At 35.3% G+C, this 20665-nt stretch overlaps 3 protein-coding genes across 5 annotated transcripts; 1 reads left to right on the top strand and 2 right to left on the bottom strand.

The window, feature by feature from the left end:
• Positions 1 to 531: 531 nt before the first annotated feature.
• Positions 532 to 4257, bottom strand: LOC114178267 (E3 ubiquitin-protein ligase RLIM-like). 3 transcript variants are annotated; one of them, XM_028064080.1, is made up of 7 exons: positions 4170 to 4257; positions 3920 to 4042; positions 2060 to 3049; positions 1763 to 1933; positions 1470 to 1612; positions 1063 to 1173; positions 532 to 958 (listed from the first exon to the last, which is right to left on the bottom strand). In XM_028064080.1, the coding sequence occupies exons 1-7, from the start codon at positions 4188 to 4190 to the stop codon at positions 880 to 882; spliced, it is 1638 nt and encodes a 545-aa protein (XP_027919881.1). In that variant the 5' UTR covers positions 4191 to 4257; the 3' UTR covers positions 532 to 879. The 3 variants fall into 3 exon arrangements, with proteins under 3 accessions (XP_027919881.1, XP_027919883.1, XP_027919882.1); XM_028064082.1 differs by having other exon boundaries at positions 800 to 958; positions 2060 to 2952; positions 4170 to 4248; XM_028064081.1 differs by lacking the exon at positions 4170 to 4257 and having other exon boundaries at positions 800 to 958; positions 2060 to 2952; positions 3920 to 4165.
• Positions 4258 to 10809: 6552 nt separating this feature from the next.
• On the top strand, positions 10810 to 15803 carry LOC114177725 (110 kDa U5 small nuclear ribonucleoprotein component CLO). Its single transcript, XM_028063216.1, has 10 exons — positions 10810 to 11654; positions 12032 to 12100; positions 12172 to 13365; positions 13482 to 13580; positions 13680 to 13838; positions 13916 to 14001; positions 14087 to 14285; positions 14483 to 14593; positions 14724 to 14930; positions 15140 to 15803. The coding sequence occupies exons 1-10, from the start codon at positions 10917 to 10919 to the stop codon at positions 15236 to 15238; spliced, it is 2961 nt and encodes a 986-aa protein (XP_027919017.1). The 5' UTR covers positions 10810 to 10916; the 3' UTR covers positions 15239 to 15803.
• Positions 15804 to 16601: 798 nt separating this feature from the next.
• Positions 16602 to 19869, bottom strand: LOC114178580 (probable protein phosphatase 2C 27). Its single transcript, XM_028064580.1, has 4 exons — positions 19465 to 19869; positions 18486 to 18683; positions 17641 to 17852; positions 16602 to 17421 (listed from the first exon to the last, which is right to left on the bottom strand). The coding sequence occupies exons 1-4, from the start codon at positions 19636 to 19638 to the stop codon at positions 16860 to 16862; spliced, it is 1146 nt and encodes a 381-aa protein (XP_027920381.1). The 5' UTR covers positions 19639 to 19869; the 3' UTR covers positions 16602 to 16859.
• Positions 19870 to 20665: the final 796 nt, after the last annotated feature.

Below are 20665 nucleotides of genomic sequence, written 5' to 3'. Positions count from 1 at the left end.
ATGATATTTATATATAATTGATATTTTAAATAATAATCGAATATCTTTGAATATTTAAGACATATTTTCTTTTTCGTATGAACAATTTAGACATTGAGATCAGACTTAATTGTTAATGATTTACAAATTCTTTACCAAAAAATATTAAGATTGTATTTAGAGAAAAATAAATAAAAGCAGAAACTCAGACAATTGATAAAATTAAGTATAGAAAGAAAATACAAATATAATATATATAGATGATTGAAGGAAAATTTTAACTAATTCCAGAAATGGCGTGTGAAACACACATACATACTTTAAAAAGTATCAGAAAATATTTTTTGATTAAAATTTGGACCAGAGTTGTGTTGAGGTTTTCCCATAAATGAAGAACAAAACTGAAAAATCATTTCTCTCGCATTGTTTTCCATTCTTTAATTTTCCATTATAGTGACAAATCCATTCCTTTTGCTTCTTTCGGTTCCATGAATGGAAAAAGAAAAATAAAGTTCCACCCACAGTATAAATCAGCTCTGTAATATGGATGGATATGTGCTATAAAAATAAGATTACGGAATCATCGTAAAATTCTGATACAAAATCTCACTTTGTACTCAAGACTCTAAAAAAGTTTAATGCATATCATTGGCAGTGGCCGAATATGCTTTAAGCCATTATTTTTAGGTATTATAAGGTACAGTTCGTATCAATTTAGTCTCTTAAAGATCTGTGATGTGAAATTAGTCCTTTGAAGATTTTCGGTGACACCAAAACAGTCTCTTGGTGAAGTTTGTGTGTGACAATAGCTTGAACAATGTTGATGCCAAATGTGTATCTTTAAGAGGAGCCAAATGGAAGCTTGGTCTAAATTTAAATATTTACATTTTATGTACAATTTCAGTGAGATTGCACTTCTGAGTTGGTAGAAGACTCTGTGAACCCTCCACAGACATTGCCACGGCACAGAGGACATACACTGCATAAGAGGAAAGCTACATAAGTTGCTATCTATGAAATGGAAATAGGTAACTATGAAAAATAATGATAAAAGAAGACTAGTTTTAGTTATAATGACAGTACCCGTGTATTTCTTTAAGCCACTTATCCACACATGACATGTGATACTCATGGAGGCAAGGAAGAACTCGTATTTGGTCCCCTTCTTCGTACTCCGCCAGACATATGTAACATCTATCATGTTCCAAATTAGTGTTCAAGGCCAAACAAACTATCATACACTTCAACCATAAAAGGCTAACAAACCATAACATGAATTTGAATTTTCTGCTGGGTTTGTCTATACTGTTCCTTTGTTATGCTTAAAATACACTGATGGATAGTGATTTTGTTTAATATATCAAAATCGGTGTATTTTTAATGCTCAGTAGAGGATTTCACTAAAAAATCCAGCAGAGAATCTGAATTCACATTATCACATTACTTCTACACATGTATTTGCTTAAAAGAACTAGGATGAGGACCCTTACTGTTCAACATCATTGCCTCCGTCAGCCATTTCAACCTTTTTGTGAGATTTCAGGGGAAAGGAATCAACAATTGATTCAGGGGCAGGGAGTGAGACCATGGATAGAGACAGTGATCCAGGTTGTCGATGGATTTCATCTAAAACCTGCAATCCAAAACACAAGATGAAATCTCAGCACTACAAAAACTAAACTTTTAGATGTATAGGGTTTAAACAATGCAAGAAAAAAAGGAGTGGGAAGCTAAATTGAATCAATTCTGGCAGCAAACAGTAAATATGAGAGAAGGTTGAAACCTCAAACAAAGCCTCAGCCAGCATGACTATTCTTGAAATACTTGCTCGAGTGCTTGATTCCTCAGCCATTGGGGAAGACTCACATGAGCACATGCCATCTGCATGGAGTCCTAGTGGACATGAATTCCATCGCCCAATCTCGTCAAAGCCGCCACGAAGCCTATCCCAGATCTGTAAAAGTAATCAAACAGCTTAAGCAACATGACAGAATGGGGTCATGAACCCAGGAACAAATCCAAGTATGTTATATAATATAAGCAGTTTGAGGCATTCTATGCTCCAAATTTTCAAAATCACCTCCGATCTCGAGTGCCGCATTCTTCGTTCATTCAATCTGTGAATTCTACTGCCCATGTATGCAGAAGCACCTCCAACCCCATCATTTGACAAATCACCACCAAAATCAACTAGCCACCGATCTTGAGATCCAGGATCATCAGCGCCTCCGGTAGAGAAGACAAAGGTTGGAGAATCACCGAGCCTTCTAGAACTACGGCGTGAAAAAGCATCCCAAAATAACCTTCTTCCATTCCTTCTAACGTCATGATCATTGGCATCAGCATTGCTTCCAGACAAAATGTTGGAAGATATTGTGACTACATCAACTTGAAGCACACTATCGTTTCCTGTTCCTCTTTCCCGATTGGATACGAGAATGCCTAAACCTGAAGGTATTGTCTCACGACATGGTTCTTCTTCTGGCCCTTGAGACGTTGCTGCTGAGTTGGAACCTTGAGAAACAAAGTTGGAAGAATTCTGGATAGATATGAATGCACTAGTGTGATTCTCAACTGAAATTTCCCCATGCTCCTGAGGGGTTGAACTTCTTGGATGCACTGTCTCATTAGAGACTTGAGAGACACCACCACCTCTAACCACTGGATTATTAACGTCATTAACTACATCCTTGTTAGCAGAAACATTTACAGAGACTGGATCTGAAGACTGCTGTGCTACAAATGAAGTACTAGCTGTGTTGCTACTATCACTACATGATTCACGACCACTATGACCAGCACTACTTACCTGACAAGGAGGGGCTTGCTCCTCATTTTCAGACAAGCGATTCCTCTGAATCTGTGTTGCAACGTTTCTATAAGAACTTCCAGCACTAGTATTCCCATGGAACTCGGTTCTCATACCAGATGAAGTTGAAGTTTCAGCAGGGGGACTGCAGCTAATTCTAGCTTCTGTACATGATAAAGATGATTCCTCAGTGACTTTATGAATTTCACCATCAAAATTTCTTGCTAAATGAACCTGAAGTTCAGATGAATGTTCTTCCATCTAAAAACACAATATAAGAATATCACTTCCTGCATCAACCTCTCTTCAACTATTCAAACAGTCTTCCCCATTAATTTAACATAGCTAGTGCACAGAATTTCAAACAATACTAACAAGTTATGTTTTCCTCACGAAAGTATTCGATAATCTTTGGAATGCATCTTTGTATAGATTCAATATTGACCAACTCGTCTCCAAAATCCAAACAAATCAATACAAAGTAAAGGAGAGTCACTGCTAGCCAGTGAATGGAGAAGGAGTTCAGTTCAACATCTCGTAAATTGTGAAATTTTAAGTTTTCCAGATGTTAGAAATTTGCATCATTTACTGAACCATTAAAACCACCCGGGGAAAACAATAACAATAAGCCAAACCCGATAATTGACAAAGAATGATACAACGAGCAATTAGGCGTCAACAGCTGATTGTTCCATTGATTAAGCTCAAATACGTCAACCCGTATAATTCAATTGATAAATTACCAGATTCTAAAAGCTCCAGCAACTATAACAATCAACACAACCCATAAACTGCGAACAAGTTCATGTATAAAAGATGATCTCACACGATCAATTCCGGAAAAACAAAACAACTACCCAATAAAAAAAATCAATACTTTTACACAAAATATGTCAATCGATTAGCATACACAAAAAAAGGGGCCACGGATTTTAAAGAAAACAGGCACATATCAGATATGCTTTACTTTTATTTATCCCTGTGATGAAGGAAGGGGATGAGATGGATGAAACCCAGATGTGAAAAATGAAATTTTTGAATTTTAAAAGTGTAGGAGAAGGTGAAAAAGGAAAAGGGTGTTAAGGAAATAGGGTGGAAGAAGGGATTTTGGGGGAAGATGGAGAAGGGTACCTGATGAATGGAGCGAGAGGTGGAGGTGCCACATAGAAGAGACGATAATCTGAAACGGTTGACCCTGTGAGTAGAAGAAGCAGAAGGGCGAGTGGAAAGTCTACTGGAGGAGGAACCCATGATCTTGAAGAGAGATAAGAAAAATAAGAGAAGAGAAGAGAAGATTAGAGACACAGAAAGAACACACCACAACCAAGTAGCTAGATGTAAGATGTGGATGCTTATTGCTTCATCACAATGGAAAGCATACCAACTTGGAGCTTTTCTTCATTTTCAATTATTTCCCTACTTTGGGGGCTCTCAATTCAAACACTCATAGAGTGTTTTCTTTCTTGTCTTTTTAATATTACCACTTTCTTTTCTCACTTTTTTTTCTTTCTAAATCTGTTTCAAAATATGATAAATAATATTCTTTAGAGATTAAATGTATTTTTAAGTGAAAACAAATAATGCATAAAATTTCAACTAAACATTCATTTAGAGGCTCTGAAAGGTTAATAGAGATATGAATTGTTGAATTATATATTATCATTATTATGTACGCAACAGTGGTAAAAGTAATGAATGAGATGATGTTAAGTTTGAAAATAAAAGGAAAAGAAAAAGAGGCAAATGATAATAGCAGAAGACAGATTGGAGAACCAAAAAGCCAAATCTATAACAGCTAAGAGGAAATAAAAATGTGGTCTGTTTTTTGTTTTGTTGTGTAATTGGTGATAGATGTGGTCGAAATAAAGAGAGATGCGTGATAATAGAGCATAATAATTTGCCAGGGTCATCAAAACAAAAATTGTTACTTCAATCAAATCTAAGTAATTTATAGAAAAACAACAAAAAAACAATGCTTTGTAACAATGTTGTATACGGTACACCATTGACTTTGTTCGCCAAACATAGTTGCCCGTTTCTTCTTTCTACCATAAATGATGAATAAACAAACCCTTTGTTCCTTACTCTGTTTGAATTTAAATTGGGTACAACGTCACATGTTCTTTCATTCTCTGCAAACGTGTCACCTAAACTATCTCTCTTTTTTCTTTTTTTCTTTTTTTCTTTTCTTTTCTAGGTTCTTTCTTGACATGTCAGTTCCACGGCTCAATTTGTACGTGAAGGGTCAGGTTATGTGATAAGAAAATGGTGTTTTAAAATTGTTATATTAATTAATAACTAGATAGTTGTTATTTGGTAGCGGGTTTGGGGAAATTTTTTAAGGGGGCAGAAAAAATAATTACTGAAAAAATGTTGCAATTTTTTTATTTTAATTCTTCTTGCCGTTATATCCGTACAAGTGATATTTTTGAAATGAAATTGATCTTTACCATTGCTTTTGTGTCAACTGTTTACTATCCCAGCACATGGTTTGAAAATAATTGTCAAAGTAATAAAAATAAAACTTGGTCTACTTTAACTAATGGAAGTATGTGCCAAATATTCAAATAAGCCGACGGGTTTTATGACAAAACGGGTTAATTTGTTCTCTTTAGATTTGGTGTGTTCGTAGTCAGTAAAAAATGAATAGGATGAGAGTGGTATGTCAAATACGGGTGGTAAAATGGATCGGATTCGATGCACTAGTCTACCAGCTTGTGTTAAAAATAATAGGTTGAGTTGAAGTTTAAAAAATATTTTATTTTATTAAATATATTTTTAATAATAATTTATATGTATATATAAACAAAATTAAAAAATTTGAAAACAAATTAAAAAAATAAAGAAAAAAAAGTGGACAGGCCAGCTCGGTCCGTCTTATACGGGACGGGTTATAATTATTGACTTGTTTCTATTTGACGGGCCACAGACGTGTCGGGCCAAAGCAGGCGGGTTGGCATGTTTGTCACCCTTACTGTCAAACAGAAACGAATCAATCATCATAACTCATTTCATAGATGACGGGCTAGCGGATTTGATCGAACTGACCCATTAGTTATTTTTTTATTTTTTATTTCTTTTTAAATTTTTTAATTTTCAATTTTTTATATATACGTATAAATTAATATTAAAAATATATTTAATCAAATAAAATATTTTAAAAAAATTTAATTGATTAATTAATATTTTTAATTAGATAAATTAAAATAATTATTATATTTAAATATTAAATTACTTCATTATAACTAATAATTAAAATTTAATTTATAGATGTTAATGATTTAGATTATAATACTATTATATATTTACACCTTTAAAAATAGAATATAAAAATTAATTTCTTAATTATTTTTATTTTATTTTTTAAAAATAGACCAACAAGTTGAGACGAACTAATTCGTATTTTGGTTCGTCAAATTGATATACTGAACGAAATAGATCAGAATGGATTGACAGATAAAATCTTCAACTCAGCCTATTCTTTTCAACACAGACTAACAAGTTAGTCATTGGATCAATATCGTTTTACCGCTCCTTAATTTTTTATTTTACTTTTATGTAGTTTTTCTTTTTCTCAATTTTGTTCCTCTCGTAAGACAACCTACAATGTTTAAAATACATACATTACCCATTTGATATGTGATAAGCTTTCTCAACATTATTGGCCTGAAAATTTACTTTATCTTTTATGTTCTTCTAGACATTTATTTTAGAAATTAAATGGCACGTGAAAAAATTAGTTTGTTTTTAGGAATATTCAAAGTAAAATCTAAATTCTATGTTAGGTAGACTTTATAAAGATAAACACTATAAGAAAAAAGAAAAAAAAAATTAATATTTTGAAAATCTTAGTTAAAAAGTTACGTTAATCTCTCGTGTAAATTATCCTTAAAAATAATTGTTTATTATTTGTTAAAACACTCGGAATATTATAAAAATCATATCGCCAAAGTTAGTTATCACAATGCTAAAAACACAAATTATTGTGAAAATCAATTTCTTTCTAAGACAATACAGTTGTTGAGTATAGTGAATGTAAGAAGACAACTTCATTCTTATCGTGATAATGTTAAGACACATCACATATCAATATCCATTTTTAACTATTTTATTACTTAAGTTATTACCCTAAACAAACATTAGTTATTATGTGCAAAACACTCAACATAACATATTGTGAAAAAATCGATGCATTTATGCAAAAACAAGTTAAATGGATTTATATAAAATTGTTTTGATCTATGTACAACATTGGTGAAACACAAAAAAGAAATCACTTGAATTACGGTAATTGAAATACCAAATTCAAAAAATAAAATTAAGTAATTCAATAAATTTTAATTGTTTTATTTAATTAAAATAATTAAAAATACATCCAATTCAAATTCAATATATTTAAATTAAAAAAAAAATGTACTCCTTTTCTTTTTCCCTAAACTACGGCGTGATAATAAGTTGTGTCGAAATCATTATTCAAATGTAAATTTAGGTAAAGTATTATGAAATTCCTATTTACTAATTTTTATCTGAATAAATTTTGAAAGTTGGATAGATAAGAGGTGAAATTGTTTTATATTTAAAATTTGTAAGAAGTGTTATTATAGATACATAAACCTGCAAGTGGAGCTTAAATTCTTGGCATGTTGTATGATGAATGTTAGTTATTCAACTACTAACAACAAAACCGACACATTGACTAGTAGATTATTAGAAGATAAGGAAGAAGTTATTTACTTTCGTCGAAAATTGCAGTTTTTAGAAATTAGTGGTTTCAATATATATATAAGCTTTCGTTCAGCCTCAGTGTCTGCTTCATCAATTCAACGAAGAGAAGAAACATGCACAACCCTCCCCCGCCAGGCCCTCCAGGCCCACCCGGCCCACCACCTCACCATGGCCCGCCCGCTCCTGGTCATCACCACCAGCCCGGCCCATCACCTCACCATGGCCCGCCCGGGCCACCCAATCATGGACCTGCTCCGCCGCCAGAAGCTGCTCCTGGGCCACATGGCCACCACCCTCCGGCCCCTCCACCACGCCACGACCATCGCTTCTGATGCAATTATGCATATGGAGCTTATGAATAAATATGGTTATCCTACATATGTATGATGTGTTATTGAAAGTGCTTTTATTTCATTTTAGTATTTTCCATCGTATCTGATCAGGTGAAATACGGATCTATTATTTTAAATATAATTAAAACGGTATCCACATTTAGGAAGTTTTGTTGTTCGGACCACGATTTCATTCAGCAGTGAGTTTCTTTTACTGGTTGCATTTTTTTTGTATGCTACGAATATTTTTAATTTTAGAGGATATGCAAAAATCAATACACAGTAAATTTAAAGATCATTTGCAAACAGAATAAAAAAATCACATGGAAAATCTCTTATAGCATAAGAAACTCGGGAAACTAGAAAAGTGTGATTCTTGTTAGTGATTATAAATATATCATTTATCGATTACAATACTATTCGAACCGATGTTTGCAGAAAATGTAAATAAACGTAGTTTATGTTCACAAAATCAAGATTTTATTTATTGTATTTATTTCCGTCGTATGAATTTTGTGTTGAAAAATATATCTATAACTATAAATACATAAAAGAAACAATGACATTTACCGACTACAAATACTAAATGACAGACAATATTACATGTTTTAAAAAGTTTATCTTATAAATAAATGTATTTGTTAAGGTTTAATAATTTTAACTCATTTAAATTGTTTTATGTTTATTCTACAATATTTACTTCAATCACAATCATACTTAAGACTTTAAAAGAATGAAAAAAAGCTTAAATACCTTTTTGGTCCTCATTTTCGTAGTGTTTGTTGCGGATGATTCTCATTTGGACAGAATGTTTAAAATGATCCTCATTTTTACCGAATGTTTAAAATGGTCATCATTTTTGCAATTCGTGTTTTATTTGGTCATTTTCTATAACGTCGTTTAAATCATTAACGGATAATTGTATAGGTGACACGATTTATATCAGGTGTGTTACGTGTACTGTACAGGTGGCTAATTAACGTTAATTTTTCAATTTAGGATAAATTTTGCAATTAGGGAAATTTCTTTATCTTCGTCTTTCTTGAGCTCGGAATGAAGTGGAGAGTCAAACATTGTACTACATTTGGACTTTCCTTAAACTTCATCTAATCTCACTTTTGCCAAACATTGATCTAGTGCATTTTGATGATGATGAATTAATGTTATGAATTTAACTTCTTCCAGACTTAGATCAATTTAATTTTTTCCAAGCTTAGATCAATATCACTTACTTTAATGCTCAGATTAAGATGTCATTTTGAACATGTTGGGACTAATATCAACATAATCAAACTAATTTATTTCTTCATTTAACAATAGTACAAAACAGATAGGACTTTAAAATCATTAATATGCCTCATTTGTGTCATGATGATGACATCTTTTCATCGACACCACCATTTGAAAAAGTTGCAGCCCACATTATTCGAACCACCACTCTGTAAATCAATAAATCAAAAATTAAAACCAATTTATTATTAACACCAATTTATTATTAACACAAAAATAAAAACAGATTATACCCAAAATTTTCTACCAATATTATTTGGAGTTCTTGCCATCCTTAAAGCTGTCATCTCTCCGCAACTACAAATTGGGGTTAATCAATTTCTCGTTGAACCACCAACAATGCATGAAGTGATACAACATGGTTGCCTCCAACGATTACAACCAGAGGTAAAGGAAGAAGATTGGGACCGTAACATACCTATATAATGGGATTGCAGTAAGAAGAAGATTGTAACAACACCAATTGGGAATAGAGGAACAAGATTGCCAAAACTCACCAACTGCCCAATAATTCATTACCAAAACCCTAGCTCACTTGTTTAACCCCAAATATCTAATTACCGTACAATACACGTAACACACCCTGATACAAACCGTGCCACCTGTACAATGTTCCGTTAATGATTTAAACGGCGTTACAGAAAAAGGACTAAATAAAACACAAATTGCGAAAATGATGATCATTTTAAACATTCAATAAAAATGATAACATTCGATCAAAATGAGGATCATTCGCAACAAACACTGCGAAAATGAGAACCAAAAAAGTATTTAAGCCAATAAAAAAAATGACTTGATGAGATGTTGTTACTCAGGGAATAATGTAAATAGTGTATAATTTATGAGATAGGAAAATATAAAATTTGCAATTTTATTTAAAGAAAATGGAAGATGAAATTTAGTAGAATTATTCAGAAAACTTAAACAATAATACTTTAAAAGAGAATACTTAAATTACAGTGACACACGTGTTGTTGTTCTTCTTGTTAAATAAATTAAAATACCTATTTCTTATATGAGAAATAAATAACACTTAAAAATTAATAATATGTATAAAAAAAAGGACAACACTAAAGAAACAATGGAAAGACAATTAAATTTAAATATATTATAGGAAATATTTTTTATTAGAAGACTACAATACTTTTAAAATTTATATCTTATCTTTTCGTAAATCATACTTAACAAAATAACGACATGATACTTTACATACAAATTTAATTTTTCAGATTTCTCTGTAATTGGTTTTGTTAATTTTTTAATCATGAAATATGAGTAGTATATTTTCACTCTCAAAAATTTTTCGTCCACCTTCAAAATTTTCAAAATGACAATTTAATTTTTATAAAAGTGACTTCCCAATTAAATGTTTTGAAAATTTTGATGACAATTTTTTTGGAGCTTTCTGTTTCCAAACACTTCACATGAAATGGTTTGATAAAACAAGTTTGACGTAACGTTCCACATGAAATGTGATTTGAAAAAATCTTTACAGAACGATATTTTTTTTTCACATTTTCTCTCTTATTATTCTAAAGTATTTTCTCCCTTTTTCTACAAGTGTGGGCGTGGATTTAGTAATCGTGGGGTACAGGAAGCAATTACTTGTATTTTATATCGGGCTTGGTCCAGTCCACTTGAAATCCTAACTCCCCAACCGCGCTATCGAGTGGTTACGTTACCCTAAAACCCGAAATCCCCGTCTCCGTCTGTTTGAAACGACGGTGAGAACATTTCCCTCGCATTCTCACTCTTTCACTCTCCACGCTTCACATTCCGCCATGGACGATAGCTTGTACGACGAGTTCGGAAACTACATCGGCCCGGAGATGGAGTCCGACCAGGACTCTGACCGTGACTCCGACGCCGAAGCCGAGGACAACGCCGATGGACAGTCCGACGGGGGAGCCCCATCGGACGGCGAGGATCCGAACAACGGATGGATGACGACGATCTCGGAGGACGTTGAGAACCAGGTGGTGCTAGCGGAGGACAAGAAGTACTACCCCACCGCGGAGGAGGTGTACGGCGACGACGTTGAAACCCTAGTAATGGACGAGGATGAACAGCCCCTGGAGCAACCCATCATCAAGCCCGTGAGGAACATCAAGTTCGAGGTTGGAGTGAAGGACTCCTCCACCTATGTCTCCTCTCAGTTCCTGCTGGGCCTCATGTCGAACCCTACACTTGTGCGCAACGTGGCGCTGGTGGGGCACTTGCAGCACGGGAAGACGGTGTTCATGGACATGCTCGTGGAGCAGACGCATCACATGTCCACGTTCGATCCTCAGAGCGAGAAGCACACGCGGTATACGGACACTCGGATTGATGAGCAGGAGAGGAAAATTTCGATCAAGGCTATTCCCATGTCGCTTGTGCTGGAGGATAGCAACTCCAAGTCGTATTTGTGTAACATCATGGACACGCCTGGCCATGTTAATTTCTCCGATGAAATGACCGCGGCTTTGAGGCTTGCTGATGGCGCTGTCTTGATTGTAGATGCTGCTGAAGGAGTCATGGTATGACTCATTATACTTTTTTGTGTTTAGACTTTTAGGCATTGGAGTTGAAGTGATGAACTCAGGTTGGAATCTCCCAGGAGAGGTGCTTAGGTTTAGTGTTTCATTTCAACGCTCCGAAAGGGGTTGCCTACATAGGAGAAACTAAAGAACATTGAGTTGTTATTTTCTTGTGATTTGTCCTCCCATAACCACGATTTGAAACTCTGTTAGAATGGATTTTTTCTTTTAATGTCCAACCATTTCTTGAATAAGATTGCCATTGAAGGGAGATTTATATGAAAAACCAAAAAAGAATATTGTTGCTTTGTAGTTAATTGTTGTGGTGTGGTTGCAATTTGCTAAACACTGAGCTTTCAGTGTGTTGTGGTCTGTAGGTAAACACGGAAAGGGCAATACGTCATGCAATTCAGGAGCGGTTGCCGATTGTAGTTGTAATCAATAAGGTAAAGTATTTCTTGATTGATTTTAAGGGAGAGTTTAAGTTCTGGTCTTATTTTTCATGTTTTGACTCTAGGTTGACAGGCTTATAACTGAACTTAAGTTGCCGCCGAAGGATGCTTATCATAAACTAAGGCATACTTTGGAGGTTATTAATACTCACATATCTGCTGCCTCCTCGATTGCCGGTGATGTTCAAGTTATAGATCCAGTTGCTGGAAATGTTTGTTTTGCTAGTGCTACTGCTGGATGGTCCTTTACGTTGCAGTCATTTGCTAAGTTGTATGGGAAGCTGCATGGAATTCCTTTGGAAGCTAATAAATTTGCTTCTCGACTGTGGGGAGATTATTATTTTCATCCAGATACGAGAGCATTCAAAAAGAAGCCCCCTGCCACTGGAGGGGAGCGATCTTTTGTAGAGTTTGTGCTTGAGCCTCTTTACAAGATATACAGCCAAGTGATTGGGGAACATAAAAAGAGTGTAGAGACAACACTTGCTGAACTAGGAGTCACACTAAGTAATGCGGCCTATAGATTAAATGTCAGACCCTTGCTAAGGCTGGCATGTAGCTCAGTTTTTGGTCCAGCTTCAGGTTTCACTGATATGCTTGTTCAACATATACCTTCCCCGAGGGATGCTGCAACTAAGAAAGTTGACCACATATATACTGGTCCTAAAGACTCGTCCATTTACAAAGCCATGGCTCAGTGTGATGCTTATGGCCCCCTAATGGTTAATGTAACCAAATTGTATCCAAAATCTGATTGTAGTGTGTTTGATGCCTTTGGTAGAGTTTATAGTGGCAAGATACAGACAGGACAGACTGTACGTGTTCTCGGAGAAGGATACTCACCGGATGATGAGGAGGATATGACTGTTAAAGAAGTAACTAAGTTGTGGGTGTATCAAGCCCGAGACAGGATGCCAGTAGCTGAGGCTCCTCCTGGTTCTTGGGTCCTAATTGAAGGTGTGGATGCTTCAATCATGAAAACTGCTACTCTTTGTAATGTGGATTATGACGAAGATGTGTATATATTCCGGCCTCTTCAGTTCAATACACTGTCAGTGGTAAAAACAGCTACTGAACCATTAAATCCAAGTGAATTGCCAAAAATGGTGGAGGGCCTGCGAAAAATAAGCAAAAGTTATCCTCTTGCAGTTACTAAAGTAGAGGAATCTGGTGAGCACACTATATTAGGGACTGGTGAGCTGTACTTGGATTCAATTATGAAGGACCTGAGAGAGCTCTATTCTGAAGTAGAAGTCAAGGTGATCCCTACTCAATTATTCTGTCATTAAGTATTTGCACTCTATTTTATTAGAAACGGGTTTTTACGTGAAACTGTTCTTTTTTAATTTGTGGAACTGTTCATTTGCTGTTGTAGGTAGCAGATCCTGTTGTCTCATTTTGTGAAACTGTTGTTGAATCTTCATCAATGAAATGCTTTGCTGAAACACCAAACAAGAAGAATAAAATAACTATGGTAGGTATATGGCTTAGTTCTCGAATTGAATTCGTTTTATCCCAGGCTGGTTTACTGCTCGTGTCATCACCACTCATATTGACCTTGATTTTTCTTTAGATTACTGAGCCATTAGAAAGAGGCCTTGCAGAGGACATAGAGAATGGTGTTGTTAGCACTGACTGGAATAGAAAAAAACTAGGTGAATTTTTTCAGACAAAATATGACTGGGATCTTCTTGCTGCGCGGTCAATATGGGCATTTGGCCCTGATAAGCAGGTAAATTTTCTCTATGGATCTATTTATCAGTCTGTCATTCTCCATTAAACTCTTTAACACGTGCAAATACAATGCAGGGTCCCAATATTCTGTTAGACGATACTCTACCAACTGAAGTTGACAAGAGTCTGCTGAATGCTGTGAAGGATTCCATTGTTCAGGGGTAACCATACCTGACATTCAGCTATTTTTATTTGTTTAATTGATCATACCATAATTATGATTTCTGATATTTTGTCATTTGACAGATTTCAGTGGGGTGCACGAGAAGGACCTCTGTGTGATGAACCCATCAGAAACGTTAAGTTCAAGATTGTTGACGCAAGGATTGCCCCTGAACCACTTCATCGGGGATCTGGCCAGATCATTCCCACAGCCAGACGAGTAGCCTATTCAGCCTTCCTCATGGCTACTCCTAGGCTTATGGAACCTGTGTATTATGTGGAGGTATATACTCTTATCATGGTTCAATGATGGTTGCATTTGAAGATTGTAATTAATTTTGGTTTTTGATATTTTGATCTATGACCTTCGTACCAGCTAATAGTGGAGTAATCAAATATGTCTGGAATAGTGTAATTTCACTGAAGTGAATATATTTTTTATTTGCACTAATAATGTTATTCTTTTGGCCTTTGCATCAGATTCAAACACCAATTGATTGTGTATCTGCAATCTACACTGTATTATCTAGAAGGCGTGGACATGTTACTGCTGATGTTCCGCAGCCAGGCACCCCAGCCTATATCGTTAAGGTTGGTGGTGGTTAACTTTTCTTACGTATAAACTGTTATAATGGATGTCGTTTCTTTGGACTATGGTCTTGATGGTACTTTGAGTAGATCAGAAATTTGTTTTGCTGACTTTATTCCCAATTTATCTCAGGCATTTTTACCCGTGATAGAATCTTTTGGATTTGAGACAGACTTGAGATACCATACACAAGGTCAAGCGTTTTGTCTGTCAGTTTTTGATCATTGGGCTATTGTTCCTGGAGATCCTCTGGACAAAAACATTGTTTTGCGCCCACTTGAACCCGCACCTATCCAGCATCTTGCCCGTGAGTTTATGGTGAAGACCAGGCGGAGAAAGGTAAAGCCTTTACCTCGTTCTAGGCACTCACTAAGGATTATAGAATTTTAGCCCTTCTAAATTATTTTTTCTTTAGAGCTCGTGGTGATAACAACACAACGCATTTATGTTAAAGACTTTGCAGTTCATGATTTGTTTTTATCCTCTTTTGAAATAACTAGCCAGTGCAAAGCATTTAATACATGTTGATCTTACATTAAATCTCGCAGGGGATGAGTGAGGATGTAAGCATAAATAAGTTCTTTGATGAGGCTATGATGGTGGAGCTGGCTCAGCAGGCAGCAGACCTTCATCAACAAATGATGTGATTCTGTATAAATGATGATTCTGCCGATTTGATCTTTCATTCCGGGGTTTTCTTCAGAAGTTTGGGCCTTAAGCAGTCCCCGTTGTATGTGATGCAAGCAAAATTTCAAGTGCTTCGCATTTTTATCAGGATATAGTTCAGCTATTTTCACGTACTGATGAAAGCTCCGATGCCGTTGAAATAGCAGTCTACTACCTTCTCTCTTCAGTGTGAAAAAGCTGCAGCTTTTTTTTTTTTTATGTAAAATTCTGTATTGATGGTATCTTTTATCGTGTAGTTGTACTTAATATTTTCTTTTCTTTCCTCCATATATCGTAATTATACGAGTGGTTGTATTTCTCACACCTTCATAGTATAGGTTCAACAAAATCCTATTTGCAAATTAGCTGCTGTAGTAGTAGTTATGGACTTTAGTCAAACCACATAGCCAGATAATGCAGAGGAAAAACTATAATTTTTTCCGGGATCGATTTATACATGGTTGACAGGTGTCTTAAACGATGGAGATTTGCTGAAAAGCGTTCAATTATTTTCTCACTATTAGTTGATGGTCAAATACTTTTTTATGTTGTACTGTTCACTACTTAGCCTGTTAACTCGTACTTATCAAATAAAATACGGTTTTCTCTCATGATACACATGTCCTTGCGTGATTCAATGTCGACACTATTGCTTTCCATGTATCCGCGTCTTGTTAGGCCGAAAAGTGTTTCTTTTATGTCTGCTTTCTGACCAGGCCCTTGATGTTTTTTATGTTTATCAGATTATGATGGAAATCATGGGTGAAGTCTAGTTTCTACCTCTAATGCGTAAGCATTTTGGAAAGTTTCCATGATTAGAGTAAAGCAATTTGAGTAGTATTTTAATGGCTTTCTTTTCCTGTTTTTTGTTGTTAATATATGATATACTATTTAGCATTATAAGGAATGTCGCTCTTCCTGAGGGCGCAGAAGTTTCCAGGTATCACTTACGTTTACCTATTTTTATGAAGTAAATCTGCTGAGGGAAATTGTTCCGATGCTTCTTATTTGTCATCTAAAAAAGAGTATAGGGATTAAAACCAATGACCTTTTCCTAATCTTTTCCCAGCTAGCACTGCAATTCCAACTGGTTTTATGTAAGTGGCATAAATGGTGAACTGATAGTTACAAAACAGGGGTGTCATCTTTTATAAGGTAAAAGATTATACTATCGTAACATTTCTGCAAGCTATATTTACGATAAGTTTGTGTCAAAATTCACTTTAGACTGTTGTTACTGTATTTAGATGAGTGTGTTTATCCAGTTTAGATATTTATTTCTCATTTTGAGTACCTCTGATACTCCATTAACAAATTATTGAATGTGCTTCACCCTAGAACAAAGAAGGAAAAAGTGTGATGTGCACAATTCTACTATGTTGTGCGTATAAATTACATTCTGCAAGATATACATGATTCAAGTTTCTCACTTTCCCATTAACAATGGGAAAAATAAATAGACGATGGTATGGATTTTATTAGAATTTGCATCTTGGAGTGTTCCTTACTCTATCCCCAGAGGGCATTTTCAGTGTTGTGGATGAATTTATGTACACATAATCTCAGCTCAAAAAAATCATTTTCCTTGCAGACAAGAATGTTCTATCCTTCTAGCAAGCATTTAAGATTTTGAAGTCCTTCAGCAGATATGCTTCTTCTGACTCTAGGCCTTTCTACTACCACAGGAGGTGGTGGTTCTGAGTGAAAACACACCATCACCACTGTCAAATTGTCTGTTGCTTCTCTCTTCATTGCTTCTCCTATTATCTCCTTGCAACACTGCTTCACATCATTGTGTTCTTGAAGCCTCCTTCGAGCAAAGTCCACTGCGTTCTGGCTGCGAAAAACATCCCATATTCCATCACTCCCAATTATCAAAAACTCATCTTCTTTGCTCAATGTCATCAATTTAAGTTCAGGCTCAGCACTCAATGGTCCATGCTTTCCATTCATCTCCTTCATTCCTTCAAGATGCCAGTCCCCTAGAGCACGAGTCACACCTAACTGCCCATTCAGGTAACCATCATCTATGTATCCACCTACAGACTCAACCCTCATCCTTTCTTTCATGCACAACGGCCTGTGATCTTTGGACATTTCTACAGCTCGGCCGCCACGAGATAACACGGCACGGCAGTCTCCGGCATTGGCTACAAGTAAAGACCTGTACAATACAACGGCTTTTGTTTAGAACATAGAAATAGCTTCATCAAATATGCATTCAACATATATCAGCTAACTGTTATCATTCAATATTTATGCAACTTCTATTAGGCACTAAGTTTTTCCTTCAAATTCAGTGTGCAACTTCGCCACTATGTGAGCTGTGAAAATTATACTTTGGTTTGAAGCCAAAGAACAGCAGAAACGAATGTTTGCTCACCTTCCAAATATAATTGCAGTGAGTGCAGTTGTGCCAGAAGACAGGGAAGACTCAATAGAACATGATCTTGCAAACTCTGCATCAGTCTCCAAAAATGACCTTGTGACAACCTTCTCAAGTTCCAAAGGAAAGTCAGCATCCTCAACAATCACTCGTGGTAGATGATCACGAACGAATAGTGCAGCACTCTTCCCTCCGTGTCCATCAAATACCTGCACAGATATAATTTTCTCTACATGTCAAACCTGATCAATAGGGTGCATATTCAACTGTTCAAAATGAATAACAATTGTTTAGCTTTCTTTTTCTCTGAGGTGAATTTCCCTATGATTTGCTCTACTCAAAAGTCTAAAGTCAGACTTCAGATTGGTTATATAATTACAACTTCTAAAGGGGAGGAAGAGGGTGACAATGATGAATGAGTCCATGATCTCACCTTTAAGAAAGTTCAAACAAGGAAACATTCTCAACACTGAACCTTGTGAACCAGATTGAAGAATTTAATGGTAAATCCCTAAGTTTGACTCATAACATCATCTAAAATTATATGGTCATTGTCTACTTCAAAAAAGAACAATTTGTAAGTTTATTTGCTTCCTAAAGTTTTGGGAGATGAAACTTTTGTGGCTTGAGACTCTCATTGGACAAGTGAACATAACAAGATACTTTCAAGTTGTCCATCACTATCATGGACTACTTTCTTCCTTCATACCGGGTCCTATTCAAGGCTGAACCGTGCATGCTCATTTTTTTCTGTTTATTGTGAGAAATACAATATGACTGAGGATGGTATTTAATGAAATTTATGACAACAGGGAAATAGTATAATTGGTCAGATAGCTTACACCATAAAAGGAAATAGCTTCCTCAGAAAGTACGTTATTGCCAAATTTTTTGGCCAAGTCTCCAATGCATATGTGTGTATCCTCCATGGAAGAGCGTTCTCCAATATCACTCCACTCACCAGACCGAAGAGTAGGGACAAAGTTCATCAGGTTCTGCTTTTTGTCCACAGTTTCTGTATCCTCACATATGCTTTCCAGCTAAAAAATACCAGAACAGAGAAATGAAAATAGGAACTGTGTTCAGTGAAATAAAGTTCACAAATAGTAGATGCTATGCAAACTGAATAAAGACATGAAAGGTAAGAAACAGATGAGTATTCCTAAAAAGTGCAAAGCACAAATGTAATTCTTAAATCATATTCAATGTCAATTTCAGTAGTTTTTAACTGTCATGTCTAGAAAGTCACAGACAATTATGAACCTACAGTTTGTGCTAACAAATAGAATCATGTGGAAAATCTAATCGCCATTTACACGCAAGGATGCAATCCAATACAATTGACAGCACAATCGATCTCCACATTGATGTGACCAAGTACCCGAAGTTAATCTCTATTCCCTGAGACTAACTAATTTCTGCCATAGCAAATTCTAACAACAGCCACTCTTTGATAATCACATCTGATAGAATTTCAAGATCATGTAAGCCTTGGCGGTCAAATTTCAGCAGCAGGTTTTTTCATCAAGAAGAATCCAAACAAACGATTAACAGCAACATGGGCAGGCACAAACCAAAATCTAATTCAGAAAAGGACAACTACAGAAGAATCCACGACTTCACAAAAGGGAAAAAAACAGTGAACAAGATTCACGAATAATAACAAGTAAATACTATTGAAATCTCCGAAGCAGAACTGAAACAGTGGCAACAAATTAAATTAAAACTACCGTACAGTACAGAGAGAAAAAAAATCATAAAAATAAGACCTCCCAGAAAGGAACAGAAGAAAGAGAAAAGATAAGGGAAGTCAATGCTCACAGGAAATGAATTTGCAACAGTGATCTGGTCAGTGGGGGTTCTAAAGGAAGAGTCTTTTTCCCTGTTTTCCATCTGGGCATGCAAGAGATCACAATGCAAAGGCCATGACACCCTTCTGTTATCAACGTTCTTCTCTGTATCCTCACCAACTTGTTCACCCTCTTGCACACACATGGTGTCAGCACAGCACTCGTGGCCAAGTGGCACGTTCAACTCAGCAACTGGAGCTTGCACTTGCAGGCATAGAAATCAAGCAACAGTCACACATACACAACTCCACACATTAAGAAGAGAACACTTGATGATGGAATTTTGTTGCTTACACCACAAAGAGAAAGAGAAAGAGAGGGAGAGAGAGAGAGAGAGAGAGAGAAGATTCTTGGAATATGTTGGGACAATGATGGCGTTTTGTGTTTATATATATTAGTGTGAGTGGAAAGCAGTGTGAAAGGAGAGAAGAGGGTAGCAGTTAAGCACCAGATTTTTCTATGAAAGCGTGGTCCAAAATTGTTGGTTGAGTTTATTAGGTTCATTGTTTATATTATAATGTTTTTTTTGTCACAAAAATAAGCTTCGATAATGTCCTTTTCTATGCTTACCTATCATCTTGTCATCCCACCTAGTTTTATTTTTTATATTCATTTCTCTATCTTTTCTCTCTTTATTGCAACAATATCCCATGTCAAAAATCTTCTGCGATATTTATACCCCATTTTCTTGTTTTTCTCTTCTCCTAACTCATTCTCTTCTTTTTGTGGCTTTTATTTAATCATGCATCATGTTGTTAGGGTTCAAACTTGGTAGGGATAATTTCCATCAAGATAAGGGAACTGGCTTTGGGAAGTAGGAATACATCATTCAATACAATTGACCATAGATATTTTTTAAAGTTTCCAACTTTTTTAATATTGTGGTTGAGTTATATTAACTTAATAAGCCTCAAGGATGGATTTTTTTTTTTATATATACTTAAGTTTTTCTCCAAATTACATACTTAATAAACTGTTATTTTTTTTATTTAGGTATTTCTTTTTGTAATGTCACAATTACTATTTATGTGTTTCTTAAGTCGTTGTATCTGTAATTCTAAACAATAATCAATATTAAGTATCTGTTATTACATAAGTCGGCATGATATGATAGGTCATATAAAAAACGAATAAAAAGAAAGAATATTTCAGAGATTTAAATAAAAAATAAA

The sequence above is a fragment of the Vigna unguiculata genome, chromosome 3, assembly GCF_004118075.2.
Source record: "Vigna unguiculata cultivar IT97K-499-35 chromosome 3, ASM411807v1, whole genome shotgun sequence".
In the NCBI taxonomy this organism is placed as follows: domain Eukaryota; kingdom Viridiplantae; phylum Streptophyta; class Magnoliopsida; order Fabales; family Fabaceae; genus Vigna; species Vigna unguiculata.
This window is presented reverse-complemented; position numbering and strand designations above follow the sequence as displayed.